General features: G+C 40.5%; 1 protein-coding gene across 1 annotated transcript in view; it reads left to right on the top strand.

Annotated features, from left to right (window-relative positions):
- PRTG (protogenin) overlaps positions 1-6,187 on the top strand; it is a 77,822-nt gene extending 71,635 nt beyond the window's left edge. Inside the window, exons 16-20 of the mRNA XM_065688409.1 lie at positions 1,751-1,933; positions 3,104-3,224; positions 4,145-4,310; positions 4,603-4,707; positions 5,738-6,187. Coding sequence (XP_065544481.1) covers positions 1,751-1,933; positions 3,104-3,224; positions 4,145-4,310; positions 4,603-4,707; positions 5,738-6,127 — 965 coding nt within the window. The 3' untranslated portion in view covers positions 6,128-6,187. The remainder of the gene's footprint in view (positions 1-1,750; positions 1,934-3,103; positions 3,225-4,144; positions 4,311-4,602; positions 4,708-5,737) is intronic.
- Positions 6,188-16,307: the final 10,120 nt, after the last annotated feature.

The raw sequence follows: 16,307 nt of genomic DNA, 5'->3' as shown, positions 1-16,307 counted from the left end.
AGACACAGGGTTTGGGTTTTTTTAATGCATTTATTGTGGTAAGATCAGCTGCCCTATGCACTAATAAATAGCATTGTTTTGTCTTGACTCTAAACTTGCTCTGCAGAAGATTTGTGAAATCTTAACCCCATTCTTTTCCCATATCTCCAAACAGAGCCCCCAAATAAAAAAATAAAAAAGCCCCTCCAAACCAAGCAAAAACCCCACAATATCAACCCTACCACCTATAAAAGGCATAGCACAGGCTTTAGTTTATGCATGCAAATTTCTACCAATCCACCAACTTAAAAACCAAACCTCTCTAATTTGACTGAGCTTATCTTAGGCGCAGCAGTGTTAGAAAACATAACTGCAGTTTGTTGCTGATTTGTGATCTGAGTTACCTTCCAGCCACCTTCCCCCTTTTCACCAGTTCCCTTCAAGTGGATCAGAAGTTACAGCCTTTGCACACTTGGTGTGCAGTAAATCAGTACAAAGTGCTTACTTGCTTTAGCGTTGCAGCAGATTTGAAAGGAGCTGGTGGGAAAAAGCCTGTAATATTGAAATGTGACCTTTCGCCCTTGCTGGTGCTAAATATTACAGCTCCTTTGGTTACAGATACCTCACATTTTACTTCAAATGCTTTCAGCTAATGGGTGGTGTTTATAGAAGAGCTGAAATACCTTTTGAAGTAGCTTCCCTTTTACCAAATGTATAATCTTTTCTGTCAGCAAAACAACCTTGTATTTTATACACTCCTAATGCTACTGTAAATTCTGACTTCTGAAACTGATTTGAAAGGTTGAAATTTAGATTCAAGTCTGAGAAAGCGAATGGAATATGTGAAAGAGAACAAGGAATAGATTTTTACTTGTAACTGCCACTGGTTAGGGAAAGAAAAGCAGTATATTTCTCTGGTAGAAAGAAACAGGCATTTTAGAAATGAGTTAGAATTTTAAGCAGCAGTCTGCAGTGCCTAGACAGGCAGAGCTCTTATTGACTTTAATAGGAGTTTTGCCTGTCTAAGGACAATGCAAGTGAATCCTATTGATGTTCTTAATCTGTTTTCCTGCCTTCAGGGACTTTAGGAAATGAATCCTTAACATGTGAGAAAGACATTTTCTGTAGTATTTTTAGTAGCACAGCTTAGATGCACAGTAATCAAGGAAGCCTACGCAGGTCTAAATAGGGTTTAATTTTCTTTTTAAAGTATGGTTATAATGTACTCTTCCAAATCTGTCCTGTTCATTTAACCAACTAGACCTGAAATTTGATAAACTGAACGTGAATTATTTTGTTACGACAATTTTAATTCGCATTCATGGTACAGGATCTAAGAGAGGCACATCGATTAGTATGTGGGGGAGGTCTAACATTCTGCTTTCTTTGCCTGAAAGTCTGGTTACTAGCTGGAGCATCCTCACAGATAGGATCACAACATAAATGCTATCGCACTGAAATGCAGAGCACGCTGGATCTAGGATTAGTATGCTGTGTATCATAGCCAATACTTGACTCTGGGGTTTGAACTTTACCGGCTGCAGTGTGCTGTGGTCAAGTAGTAGGGAGAGAGGGGACAGAAGGGACCAGCAGGCAACCCTGGTGTTCATTCTGTACCTTGTGCATGCAGGTTAGAGTATGACAGCAGTCACAGTCCTCAGACAAGATTTAGAGGTGGTATTGGAAAGAAGGTGTAGGTCCCAATGACTAAATCTCAGTCTGTTCCCACAGATGTTGTCTAACTGGAACTCTTTCTCAAATCTTTTCATAGGAGCAATGACCATGGCTTTGCTGGAAAACCTTGTAGCAGGAAACGTCTACTTGGTCAAAATAGCAGCCTCCAATGAAGTGGGAGAAGGACCCTTCTCAAATGCAGTAGAACTTGCTGTCCTCCCAAAGGAGACATCAGAGTCTAATCAGAGACCTAAACGCCTGGACTCAGGAGATTCCATAAGTCAGTAGCAATGTTTTGACCACTGCTGTCACAAGTAGTAGGAAAAAAGATCCCTGTGTGTTTTGGCTTGTAACCACTGTCAGGGTATACCATTCTGTCCTAACACCATAGCATTTTATTGTAAATGAAACCATTTTGGAATTTTTATCTCAGTTCAACTCAGAAGTGGTATAATTATTTTGCTCACAAGTTGTAGGTTTACCTTTCAAATGACAACACATAACTGTTTTGAATCTCGCATCAATATCAACTTTGCAGCCAGTCTTCTAAGGCCCTTCCTTTAAATCCTTTATTTAAATATCAGTAGCACTGGTAAATTAGAACAAAAAAGCCCAGCAGAGATAAGATGGCATCCCAGATGTGTCTGTTGAAATTTGCTGGTTCCTGGTATTTCAGCAACCCAAATCAGCCCTGTCAGTCAGTGATATACCAGCACATATTTTCACCAAAGAAGTCAGCCCCACCTGCAGCTCTCTGGGGAGAACTTTTTTTACCTTGTGGAAATTAAGGTAACATCAGTGCTTTCTCCAAATAAGAATGGAGTAACACATTGATAGAACAGGATTTACTTTAGTGACTTAGTACAGATTTTAAAGTGATCTGGGGAGGCCAGAGCTAGGAGTTATGCAGGTACATGAACCTTTTAACCTGTTCTTGTTACACATTGAATTCTGATTAAAACGCAGGGATTTTTCTTGCTCAGGTTTTCTCCCTTCCTGGAATTCAGTTATTTTTTAGGCCTGTCTAAGCAAATAGAGTCATGTCCGCAGGATTAGGTTAATAGACATATGATGTCAAAACATAAACTAAACTGAGCCCTCCTGGGCAACAATGGCTCCCTCCTAGGAGCCTTTTCTCTTTGTTATCTAGTAGCACCCTGCAAGGAAGGGGTTGAAGAGGGCTCCTCTGCTCTATGTTGTAGGTCACCAAAGAGGCTGTGGTGTGTGGACCTGCTTCCCCTCCTAGAGCAGAACTGTGTATACTCCTCTGTTTGGTCTACAAGTTTTGTTTTCAAAAGTGTCAAACTGTATGACAGAGAAGGTCTGGAACCTTCTTAAAAGGAAGCATTTGTCTCTGTGGTTGTGACTGTAACCCCCTTAATATCCTGACAGGGAGGACGGGGCAACTCTTCTTATTTACTGAGCTTTTCTATGTTCTTTTTTTTTATAGCTTATTCTGACTACTACCATCTGGACCAGAAATCAATGACTGGCATTGTTGTGGGGGTTTGCATAGCCTTGACCTGCATCCTTATCTGCATCCTGATCTTAATTTATCGCAGTAAAGCCAGGTAGGTTTTTGTTCTTGAAGACTGAGCTCTTTCTCAAGGCACTGGTTCTTGGGATGTGCCTTCATCTCCAAGAGTACTAAGTTCTCTGAAGTACTCTGTCTCTTCACCTATTCCTACCAGCAGTGGAAACAAAGCACTTTGTTGGCTCTTCCTACTCTACCTGAGCCCCTTCTCCAATGAAGAGGAGGAAGAACCCACAGAGTGAGTCAGTGGTGCTTTGACAACTAAGTATGAGGCATGTTTCCAAATAAAAAAAACTCTTTTTGTGTCAGACAAGCATGCTGCTTTACATCATCTGCTCTTCCTGCTTAACCCTCCAGCCTGCCCAGACCTGGTTTGTGAGGCTTTAATCCTCTAGTGTTGCTGGACAAAAGAAACTGACATAAAGCAGTGCCATGATGCAGTTTCTTTGCAGTGGGGCAAGCCACCATTTGTGTTGTCATCAGCTGCTATGGGGCATAAACTGGCCCAGTCACTTCCCACAGCTTTGGGCTCAGAACAAAGACAAGTTACTTGAAATAGCAAACTTTAAAACTGTCTAAAAGTATATTTTAGTAACAAGGGTTTTTTAGCACATATGCAGGAAAAAATACAGGTTGGGAGACAGTCTCTGTGTAGCATGGTAGAAAGGCCTTAATATTATTAGTGGTTACTTCCTTCAAGTAATATTACTAATCATGACAATTGCTGTCTGCACATAAGCTCATAGCCTACTGTGTATGATTAACTGGAAGCAGATGTTATTTTTATCACAAGCAATAACATTTAAATTCCATGAGAGTTGGAAGTATCGTGTAACAAAATGTAAATGCCAAGAATATTACCAGTATTACTTGATTAATAATAGCTTTGAAGCTTATCCTTGATTTTTTGTATTTTCTTCCTGTGGGTCAATTTTATTCTTGCTTAACATTGTGTAGGAAAACATCTGCTCCTAAACCTGTGCAGCAAAGCACTGACCAGCTGTCACATACCAGCATCTCATTAGCCAGTGCTAATGAGGTGGAGAAGAGTATTGAAGGAATTGCAGAGAATGAAGAATCCTTATTGCCAATGATAGTGGGAAACAGCTTTATTGATGCTAAGGTAATGTGAGCTTTACTTGTTCCCAGACCAGAGATCTTTCTTCTGAATTCATTGCTATAACATTGGAGTCTTTATCAAAAGTGAAATATGTACGCTACAAATCCACAGGAAGTTTTTTAATGGGGCAGCACAACTTTGGCAATCCAGGGTCAAATTTTCAAGACTTATTTGAAAGTTCAGCTAAGGATCTGATACAGTACCCTTGTTTCACTCTGTGTTCTGCAGATCAGTCTGACTCTGTCTTAGAAATGTCATTTGTGAAAGTAAATATGTTTGTCTCCCTCTGTTGTAGGGGGGATCTGATCTGATTATTAACAGCTATGGGCCTGTCACAAAGGCTAACTGCAAGAAAAGGTGGCTGTTCTTCCAGGATACCAAGAAGGTGAAGACCGAGGAGGTAATTGCTCTAATGGGCAGAGATGTGCAATCTTTAATACCCTGTGTTTACAAAGGAAGTCATGTAGATTTCCATTTATGGAAAAGCATAATTAGTGGTCTAAGTTTTAATTGAGTGTTTTAAGGCTGACGGTGTTCTGCCTTGTAGTAAAGCCTTATGGAAGTTTCATTTTCTGTCCCAAGTTGTCAGATAATTGTTAATTGATTTCTTTCTTGCCTGTGCCCTTTCATCCTTGAGCAAAAGGATTTCTGTGTAGTGGTCTGTGCATAGCATCTACAGTACTAAATCTGCAGTGATTTTGTGTAAATACAAATTAATAATATTATATAAAGAATGCTACCCTGACAGCTAAAACTTTGTTCGCTGAAAAGAACCAAAAGAGGGAAATTGAATTATTTACCCAAAATACTGAAGAAATTGAGAATCTGTGTAGAACTGTCTGGCTTCTTAAATGGTTACTGTGGACACGTTTGCTATTTGGATGAGAAAAATAACTTTTTAAAGCTAAAATGTTAAATCCGGAACATTATCATGCAAATTCACACCTATGGAGCATCTAATGTTTCTTGGATTGTAACTTGTATTGTGCTCTTGTGTATTTAAGGAAGTCTTGATACCCGTATTGTAAATTGGTATTCCAAAATATTTCCAGAAGCAGCTGCATATTTCTGATGCCTCCATAAAAAAGTATTTGTTACCACTCAAGGAGTAATGCTTAAAGAATATGCATGAAGGGATGGGAGAGAGCTCTACCAAGTATGTTGCTAAAATACCATCAGGTCTCTCCAGTGGAATCATTCTTGATTAGCCATGCTTAGCTAGAAGGGATTATTTCATCTATTATTGGAAAAGTGTGAGCAAGACTTGAGATCGATTCTTTTTAACCTCCTGTAGGAAGCCCAAATTGTTCCAAGCCAATGCTGTTAGAGGTACTCTGGAGGAATAGGAGATAAGGAATGCAGTAAAAATTCAAATTCTAGCCCAGCTTTTCAGAGCCTGAACAAACGTTTTCTCTCTGCTTTTTACGTAGCCTCAGAGAAGATTTGCCCAGGCTGTGTGTCTGTACCAGCCAGGCACCACGGTGCTGATCAGTGAGGATGACTCCCCCAGCTCTCCTGGCCAGCAGTCTAATTTCCAGGTGCCATTCAGTATTGCTGCTGATACAGAGCATTCCGCCAACAGTGAAGGAAGCCACGAGACCGGTGACTCTGGAAGGTTTTCTCATGAGTCCAACGATGAGATACATCACGCTTCTGTGATAAGTGCCACCCCTCCCACTACCAGTCCTTTTGCAAGCAGTGACTTGGGTATGAATGTGATGAGCTCTGATGAAAGTAACTGCACAGAGTCTCCTCTGCTGTTTGCGACTGACCAGACTCCTACCTCACCTCTTCAGATACACTCTGCGGTGCAAAACTGACATCCTTAGGGCCAGGCCAGACATTCGTGCAGTGTATGTCTGTTCGAAGGACAATGAACAGGGAGCCAAAGTTTTATCGTGGAAAGCCTGGCTAACCTAGCAGGCAATCCCAGATTTCTGTTGAATGTTTTTTTGTTTCTGGGTCTTTTTGCTTGTTTTGATTTGCTTTTAAAACTCACTCATTTTGAATGTTCAGTGGTCAACAAATGTGAAAGGACAGTGAAAATTTCTGACTAACGTTAAAAATATGTCACTGGAGCAAAGGGAAGGCTGTTGGCCCTTTTGCTGACTATCTACCTCAGTTTGCCGAGAGGTGAACTCTGAATGATGACTGCTTTACCTCATGTGTGTCCTAGTTGGTCTCAGCTATGAAACTGATACTTCCTAGTAGTGTTGTTTTATTTTGGGTTTGGTTTTGTCTGTTGGGTTGTTTTCCCTTCCCCAGTCGTATGTAGAATGTATGCGTGTGTGCACATGTGTGCACTCAGTGATCAGGGAGTTGTATAGGTAGGCGAACAAGATTGTTTAGCTGAAGCTCTGTCTTTAAAAAGAAGGAAACCTCAGAGTATAAAATGTAATGATTTAATGTGGTTGACACAGAGGATGTTAAAAACTGGGAAAACTGGAGTTGGTGCTTCCACGTATACAGCCACAGGAAATCTTTTGTACCTCTTGATTTTTCATGACCCCAGTAAGCCTAGGACAGTGCCTTTTCCTCAGAAACTTGTGCCAGCGACTGCTGCCAGGATATCTACTATATCCTTAGGGCTCTGGGACATTTTGTGTTCCCCACAGTGACAACTGCTTCCCTTTTAATGACAGTTAATGCTAAGAAGCATGGCAAAATGAAGAAGTATTCAGCATTTCAAAACAGTTTGGCTCTGCATGGGATAGATGATAATGCTGAGTATTCCAGTATCACAGTACTTCTTTGCAATGGTGCCTTGCATTATATATTAGAAATTACTGATTTGCCTTATGCCTTTTTAGAATTTGCAAGTTTGCTTTCGAGTACAGAAAGATGCCTTAAACACTTCGTAGATGTTTTAAGTAAACTGTGTCATGAATTTTATAGTTAATTTTTACCCATCTTCAAGTGCTGATAAGCACTGCTAGCATTGTGGTGTGTCTCAGAGCTGTTGTTAGGATGCAACCCTGCTCCTTGCCTTCACTTAGTGTGCTGTTAGCTCAGGGAGTGACTTTACCCACATGCTGATCTAAAACTCTGATCGGGCTACCATGAGAAATAAAAAGGCCAGAGCTTTAGTTGAAGAGTCTGTTGAAAGAGGCAAGTACTGCCTTGAACCCATGCAATTCCTGTTTTATACTACCTCCTTTAAAAGTTATTCTAGTGTTTTTTGGGGTTTTTTGTTGTTGTTTTTTCCTGTACTCAGGGAAGAGTTTGTTACTTTTGAGCTGCCTCACAGAAATGTGGAGCAAACTGACAGGGTATCGTGTTTTGTTTTGTTTTTTAATAGGAAAGAGGGAGGAGGTTGGAACCATCCAGTGTTGCCATACCTTGCCTGTATCTATATCCAGTATCCAGTCCCCTTCTCCACTCCTCCCCTTTCCCTGTTTCACCAAAAAAAAAAAAAAAAAGAAAGAAAAAAAAAAGAAAAAAAAAAGACCCCCCCAGGCATATGTTTTTACTGAAAAAAATGTTGAAATTGTAACGTTGTGAGAAGCAACCATAGGAACTCCTATAGGGCTCCATTTAAGTATTTGTTCTTAACTCCCATTGACTTTACTGGGGCCAAGACATCACCCTCCAGGTAGGCCAGGCTGACTTCTGTTTTGTTCCTCATGTATCGAAAGGTGGTCACAAGTTCTCAACAAGCCCAAATGTTCTGTCTGGCTTGTGCTGAGGAATGGGCTTCTGGTTATTGTAGTTCTGTACCTTGTAACTGCGAGCTCGGAATCGGACAGGACACATTCACCTTTTTGTAACACTGTTGATTCAAATGCTTTAAAAATTATCTTGAACCAAAGACTTTTCTGTAGGGAGAAGGAAGCCACATATTGTCCAAAAGTTACCGAACTAGGTAAAAGCTATAGGTTTGAAGAGCCGAATACATTTTATTGTATAAGTAGTTACTAACAAAAAACAATAGGGCTTCTTGATTGTAGTTGATTGCATAGATGACTTGTATGCTTATACAATTTTAACTACCTTGTTGTTACAAGAGCCTTTAAAGAAATCTATAATAATACCAGCAGATATCTCCAAAGACTTCCAAGTGTAATTTTTTTCTCCAGCACGTAGTTGATCAACATTACAGTATTAAACAAATTATTTTTGAACAGTTTTTTATCTACTTGCTGAAGAAAAAGAAAACCTTTTCACCAAAGATTTATTTTTGGTCTCGTCAGACAGAATGTTTAGTGTACAGCAGAGTACTGTTTCTAGTTAGGTAAAGTGTGAATTAATCAGAACTAGATTAAGAATGTGTAACTGTAGCATTGAAGTTTCACGCTTCATCTTTCAGAGTAGCCTCTTTTGTTAGTTTCATTCAGAAAGAGCCGATATGCAGAAATGGTAACTGCTTCTCCAAAGACTTGTTTGCTGGAAGTACTGATAATCAGATGTAATTTTATGACCATCATTACAGTATTTAGGTAAATACTCTAAATCCTAAACTTTTTCTTTCAGACACCCACTCTAGTTTAACCCATGGATAATTTGAGAGAAATAGACTCCATATAAAATCTGTCAACCTAATATAGATGCTCTAACTTCAATAGCTAAAGAGTTTAAAATATCCAGTGTATTAAAGCTCAGTGCATCCAGAACTTAAGGTTTCATTAAAGTACTTTTGATCAGCAAATAAAGAAAACCAAAGATATTTAAGGTTACCTCAGCATACAGGCAAGCTTAGTTAGACATTAATTATTCTGTCTTTTTCTTTACTTTTATGTTAACCAAATAAGTTTCTCCAGAACCCAGTCTGCATTCATGTGCTTCCATTGTCACAGTCGTGATTACTACAGAACAAAAACCAGATCTTCTCAAAATTCATGATCTATCACAAGATTTTGCAAGAGAAAATTTGTCTGAAGATTGAGAACTCCACCAATGTAAGCAGTCTCCAAAAAACTCTCTAGAAGTGGATACTCTCTGGAACTCAATAGCAGAATCAATCTTTCATGATTGTAACAGTGCAAAATCAGGCTCAAAGCTGAAATACTTTGTATCGTTGAAGCCAACGCATGTAATCATAGATAGATAGGATGTTACAGCTACGAATTTTCTTAGAAGTTTATACAGGTGGCTACGGAAATCAGTTTTTCGCATGTGAACTTTGTTCATTGCATTTGCCGTGAAAGAGCTGACAGAACGCAGCAGGCAGGATGGCTGCAGGTTTTCCTATCATTTTTGTCTCGGTTATGTCTGTAGAAACTGGGTCCTGGAGAAAAAGCCAATATCATTTTTCAATTATGAACATTACTTAATGTGTTCTGGAAGATGAACAGGAATGTGGAATTTAGTGTTACACTGTGTGAACTGATTTTGTTTAAGTGTTTTGTTAAGTGTTGTAAGAACTAAGGAGCCATGGCTGGTGTGATGAGTGTATATGCAACCCTTGTGCTTTAAAAAGAAAGCAAAAATGTTACAGTTGATGTCACCTGAAAAGCATCAAAACTTACAGAGGAAATCTTGAAGCTGGCCTGTTGTGCTGAAGTGTTTCCAAGGGAGGACTCTGCCCTTTAATTGCAACAGCAATGCCTATGCCTGCTCTGCAGGACCTTGATCCAAACCTTGATCCAAAGTGTGGCCTCAGTCTGCCCACAGTTACACCTGTGTACTTTCTTCATATTTAACAAACAAAAAGTATTCTCATCTGTCAGGAGTTGCCCAGGAGAACTGGGAATCTGTGTGCTGTGTAGAACAGGGCCTGTCATTTGGTTTGGTTTTTTCGATAGCTCTATTTCTGTATGAGAAACTTGAAAAATCAACATATCATTTTTAATAATTTCCTGTACTAGCTGTGCATTTTCTATGTAACTTACGAGATTTTAGCAGAAAAGAGAGTACTGAGAGACTCCCTCACCTGCTTTTAACTATTCTTCATAGTTCATTCTGTCTTTGGTTTTATTCCCTTGCTTGAGACTGTGAGCTAAATCTTGTTTCTTTATTCAGCTCAGGGTCCTGATCCTGTTTAAGTCAATGAGGGAGTTAATTTTTATTCCAGTTTGCAGAGCCTGGACAAAGTCAGCTCTTTTGGGGTGCTGGGTTTTTAAATCTTCACAGTATTAGTCTTTCTAAAGGAAAAAATTCTTACATGGTTAAAACTCCCACTGGCAAATGTGGTTTTGTAAGATAACAAGATACCATGCATCAGAGGTACCTCATCAGAGGTACTAAGGCATCCAGCCTTAGCCTGTAGTAAATACTGAGCATTTCAGGTCAGTTTACTTCTTTTTCATTGCAAACTAAGTCAACTTGTATGACTTCCCAGTTGCTGCCACCAGCACATACACAAGCATAGTTACCATGGATTGCTAGGTCTCGGTAACGTTACTCAGAGCACACTTGCCAGCCCTGAGACCAGAAGCTCTGGCTCATTTTATTCATTACAGAATGAAGTTCATGCAGGGGAAAGTCCCTCTCCGAACACTGGGAATGTTTGTAGGGCCCTCCATGTTTAGCCAGAAATCTCATTGCCACCAGCTGGGAGCTGCACAGGTGTAACTCTGGTGCTGTTTCACAGAAATGAATTGGTTTCTCTGGTAGAATTCAAAGCAGAATTACACCTGGTAATTGCTAAAGAGGTCGTTTTTAGTTTGAACTATTGTTACACTTAATAGTTGCTGCAACTGCAGCTGTGCTAATAGCAAGCAGTTTCTAAAGTGGAAGAATTTGCAGGAAAAATGGAGCGCCTTTCTATAATAACGTAAGTTTAAAACATTATTTATGTGTGTGTATTTTGGAAGATGTGTTTCAAAAGCTACTCTTCTTCAATACAACTCCAAACCCAACTTGCTTTCTGTTAATAGAGGCCCAGGTGAAAAGAACACAAATTCAGTTTTGCTCAAATGCGAGTTTCTTTCTTTGTAATTCCTCTAGATTTACACTGAGAGTGTCCTCATCGACTGCAAAGGGATGTAAACACGTGCTGTGTTGGCCCCTCTGGCTCCACTGCGAGCTGTGCTCCTTCTGGAAGTTTTCAGCTTTTCATGGTTGCATATACCCACACGGCACCCGCCTGGTGTGTTCTCAGTCAGGACTGACTGTATATGAGAAACAGACATATACAAATGTTGCTTTTTGATTGTTTGACTTTTGGGTTTTTTTAAAGTTCGAATGAACTGCCAGTGTAGGAGCCAGGTATGTATCTCACATTGTGGTGTTCTGGATCCTTTCACTCCGTGTGCCATTTTCTCCTAAGGGCAGCAGTGGCTGACTTGGCTAATGGAGGATGGAGCTGAATTGTATTAATTCTATATTTGTCTCAGGGGATCAGCTCTGCGAATTCCATTGCATGAGGGAAGCTAATGTTTGCCCTGATTTGAATGTAACTTTTTAATGTCTTTTAAAAACTATTTTGTTTAATAATGTGGATTTCTTTTTCTAGCATTTTAGTAAATGTTACCTAGTGTGTTGGTTCATTTTTCCCCTCCGGGGTTGTTTATATACTACCCCAAGGTCATGCCAAAAAGTAATAGAAGTTTAAATGCCAAATGTTTATGAAACTGCTGTCTAAATACTGATTGATTGCACAGTTGAAATAAAAGTTTTCCTTAGTAAAAGTGCTACTTGTTAAATATGTTATTTTCAGAGTGTCTGACAAGTGGCTAAAACCAAGGGAGATGTCAGTGCAGCACCTCATTGGAGGCTGAGCAGCTAGGGAGGTGCTGGCACTTCAAATCATAAAAAGAACATGCGTTATCATTGAAGTTCATAGAACTTCCCAAAACATGTGCTCACGTATCATTTATAGACCTGGAATTATTTCCCACCTAAAAACTCCGTCTGCGTCCCATCACTGTCAAACACCCATGTAAGCTCTCTGTGCTGGTTTGTGTTGCTGGCTGTGGAGGATGTGGTTCTCAGTGCAGTTGTTCTCAAGTCTGGCAAGCTGCAGTCCCGATTTCTTCCCAGCAGTTTTACATCTGCTGGCTGTTGAACCGAGTATTCCAGTGTGTGACAGGACTATGAACGTGCCATTGCTGTTGGTCAAAAGGCAAACTGCTATTTTTACACAGGACTACGTTCTAGACAAGAGTCAGTCAAGTTAAATCAGCGAGGAAATGATGTCCTACGGGGATTAAAAGGTTTCTGTTGCTAGCAGGTTGATTACTGATTGCCACTTGAAAGCAACTGAAAAATTGGCCAGGTGGTTTAGAGAGCTAGGTACAGAGCTGGATTTAGAGTGGTGCCCGTGCAAATCTTGCACTACTGAAAATGAAAGCACAGTAATTACTGCTGTTATCTACAGGGTCTCTAGGGAGAATAAAGAAAAAACAACTCTTGCAATACTTCGGTAGGTTTGACTTTGCTTTTTCATCTGTATTGTTCCCTCAAAGATTAGAACTCTTCGCTGGCACTGACTATGCTTAATGGGAAAGAAAAGGTATTTCACAGGTATTTCAAAGCTTTGAATCACAGTATTGGGAATTGAAGGTCTGAAATAAATGTTCACTGACTTTCTTCTATGTCCGGGAAATGACTGTTCCTGAATACATTTATTTTCACTTTCTATTTTAACCCTCTCTGAGAGGCGCATGTCCTGTCATTTGCAGGTGCCCCTCAGAGAGAAGGCGCGCTGTGAGCACCATGAGGAGACAGAGCCTTTCTGCCCTGGCAGCATCTCACACTGATGGGTCAGGCTGCCCAGGTTCTACACCAGAACCATCATGTCTGTTTTTCCTTTTGAATTCTTGGAAAGCAAAGGAAATCCAAAAAGCCTCATCATGCTTCTTTGTGAATCACAGCTGCTCTTACCTGCGGAGTCTATATATAGAACAGTTCTGCGTGGTTGGGTAGCTTATATGACGTTTATTGCTGGGGGTATTAGAGCACCAGCTGTGGTAACTATTTCTAAAACAAACTCTAATCCAAAATTCTTTCCTCCTTATGTTCAAATTTAGGAACACTGAAATATGGTTACTCAGAGGTAACTGAGAAAATAAAACCAATGCTGAAAAAAAATACAGTATTTTAACAGAGATACTGTAAAAAATGAATAAATCTTACATATTGTAAATGAATTCATTTTTAAAAGATAATGAAGAATTTTGAATAGCCAGGACGCACTCAGTCTTGGACTGTCCAGTGGTAAGAAAGCTCTACCAATGGAGTCCACCAGAGAGGCTGCTCTCTCTCTCTTGGCAAGAGCAGGAACCAGCTCCAGTTCCTGATTATGTTATTGCTGGTTAGTGTGGGTACATTTTACAGTCCAGTGTCCTCAATAGCAATAAATAAATACTGAAGTCTCATCTTCGAAGGAGTTATTATTGTAAAAGAAAGGTTTAAAGCTGCCCTGGTTGCTGAGCTGATGCTGTGCTACCTGCCTGCATTCTGACACCAATATGCACCAACTGAAATGACGCCATTGCTGTGTCTTTGTTTAGTTTATCAGTGACATCCATCTACAGACCTCGCTTATCTGTTTTTTGGAGAAAAGGGCCAATACCTTGGAACTGCACTACAGCAGGTGAGCAGCAGTTCTCTGTGGGTTAATTCCTCTCCCTGTCATCCCTTCACTCAGCAAGTAAAATTGGCATCTGTTAAGAAGGGAGTCTGTGCGGCTCTTTTGCTGCTAATAATGCGCAGAGCACCACACATTAAAGGAACTGACCCCAGGGTCTAAACTGAGTACGTGCATCTTGAAAACCAGCCCAGTTCTCCACCAAATCTGGAGCTCTGATGACAGCAGATTTGCGATCTCCTTTGCACCTAAAGCCAGACTTTGCATTTTGTTACAAATGAAAATAGACATCTGCTCTTCTTTCCTTTATTCCTTAAGTTATTTCATTTAATATTTACAAGTAAATCCAACTGGAATTTATGTTTGGGGGTGCATATGCACTTGTTATCAGTAGGATTAACCTATGCTATCTTATTTGTCATTGTCGTCATGTTGTCATTGTGCAGCCCAGTCTGTGTCCCCTTCTTCATTCATCTGCAATCATGGTCTCAGGGTTGGTGCTGGACTGCGGAGCATATCCTCTGTCATTAAGAGAGAAGCTGTAGGCGCTAATGCTGTTGTCCATGTTGCAGTGACCTGCTCTTTCTGTAATTACTGTATTAAGGCTTGGCTTCACCTCTGCTCCCCACACAGTGAAGAGGACGGATTTGAACCCTCCTCTCTGCAGATAACTGCATGCTAGAGCCCCAGGTAAAAGCTCAGATTTAACAAAGAGATACCATATTGTTCCTACGTTAAAGTGGAGAGTAAGCTTTATTTAAAACTCATCATTTAAATCCCATTTACAGAGAAATGCCCCATTAAGACATACAGAAAATGCGAGAAATTCAGGATGTTGCTGTGCCTCAGTGAAAGATACACCGTGCCTGGATGTCCCTGGTCCGTAGGATCTCCCTTGGCTGGGAACAGAGGTCAGGGGCTGGCAGATGCTTGGGTGCCAGCTGCTCTCTGAGAGACTTCCGCCCGCACTGTCAGGTGTGTGAAAACCATCAGCCAAGGTGGTTTTCCGGCACTGCTGCAAATTGGTCCAAATTCTTCAGGGTTACTGTGGATTGATGCTCAGCATCACTGGAAGTTGATGAGCACTCCAGGTGGGTACAGGGAAAGCTGGATACTATAATAATCCACAGGCTTAGCGATGAAAATGAATTTCTGTGGGTGACTGAAGATGTGTTTCCTATTATACTGCTCCACAGGAAGTTTTAAATCAGTGCCCAAAACACTGGATTCTGCTTTAGCTGGAAATAGACTGGGGACTCCCCAGAGGTCATGTTAATAGAATGGTTTTGAATTCCCTTTTATCTGCATGGCAATACACTAGGAAAAAAAAATGCCCAACTATTTTAATGAGTAAAGCAGCAGATTTGTGGCTAGGCTGCCAGGCGGTCGCACCACATGAAAGCAGGAAAAGTGTTGCTCACACTACAGCTCGCTACAGCCTTTCACAATTTGCATTTTAGTGTGCTGGTCTAGGACATGAACCCCTCTGGTCTGCTGAAAGCTATCACCAGGGGATGAGTGAAAGAGCTTAATACATGCTGCCTCCTCACTTTTTGCAGTTTACATTCATATTATCTTTAACCAAGTCCACTGCACTACCTTGCTCATAGCGTTCCCTACATTAGGTCATGCAATTGCATTTGGCAGTAAGAGAGTTTACAGCACAGACTGTAAAATAAAAAAAAAAAAAAATCATTAAAAATGATATCATTCATGTTAGCAATCGTCATGCTTTGGAATAGACCCTGAATATGTAAAAGTCAGTAACAGCTTGCTCATTCTCTCCCAAATAAAACAATCTGGCTTTGCTTTGCACAAAACCCACAGTCAAGGCAGAATGAATCCCTTGAGATCAAGATTGCTGACTTCAAAGGATAAGTTAACTCCAAGCTTGAGTTCTGAGTATTTCAATTAAAATTCTTTTGCAAATCAAAAGCAAGACAACCTCTGGTTCATAATAGGAGAGAATTCTCATACTGGCTTTTACAACACTTCACAGAAAAATGACTATATTAAAGTGGAAGGCACCCTCTGATTTTGTACAGACTGCATTTCTAGCTTTGTGATCTACATATGGTAAGATAAAATCAGTGAAGATCAGCATGTTACAAGCCATTGCAGCACAGCCCTGAATCACAGTCAATACCCAAGAGTCCACTTCTGCCACTGTAGAGGCTCTGAGCTTTGCATGAGCCTGGATTACCTCTAAGATTAGCTTTTGAGCAGGGGCTAGAAATGGGACAAGCACCCAGCAGAGAGCGCTGGCTTGCACCATACCCTGTGATGTGGAAGTCTCAGCCTGAGTGACGAGGTTGCCATTTGTAGTTGGGTTGACTGGAAACAGCTTTTAATAGAAGCACCCCACAAGCTGGTTTTGCATTCAACTAAGTTAAGTTTTAAGAGTTTGTGATGACGTTTCTGTTCTGCAGCTCAGCTGGGCCAAAACTTACAGCCCAGCCCTGCAGTTGCAGGTAACGACAGGATTCCTGCAGGAACAGATGTAGAGCACCCCAAAACATCTGCCTGTAGAT

This window comes from Lathamus discolor, chromosome 8, assembly GCF_037157495.1.
Source record: "Lathamus discolor isolate bLatDis1 chromosome 8, bLatDis1.hap1, whole genome shotgun sequence".
Lineage (NCBI taxonomy): Eukaryota > Metazoa > Chordata > Aves > Psittaciformes > Psittacidae > Lathamus > Lathamus discolor.
Note: the sequence above shows the minus strand (reverse complement) of the source record. Positions and strands in the feature narration are given on the sequence as shown.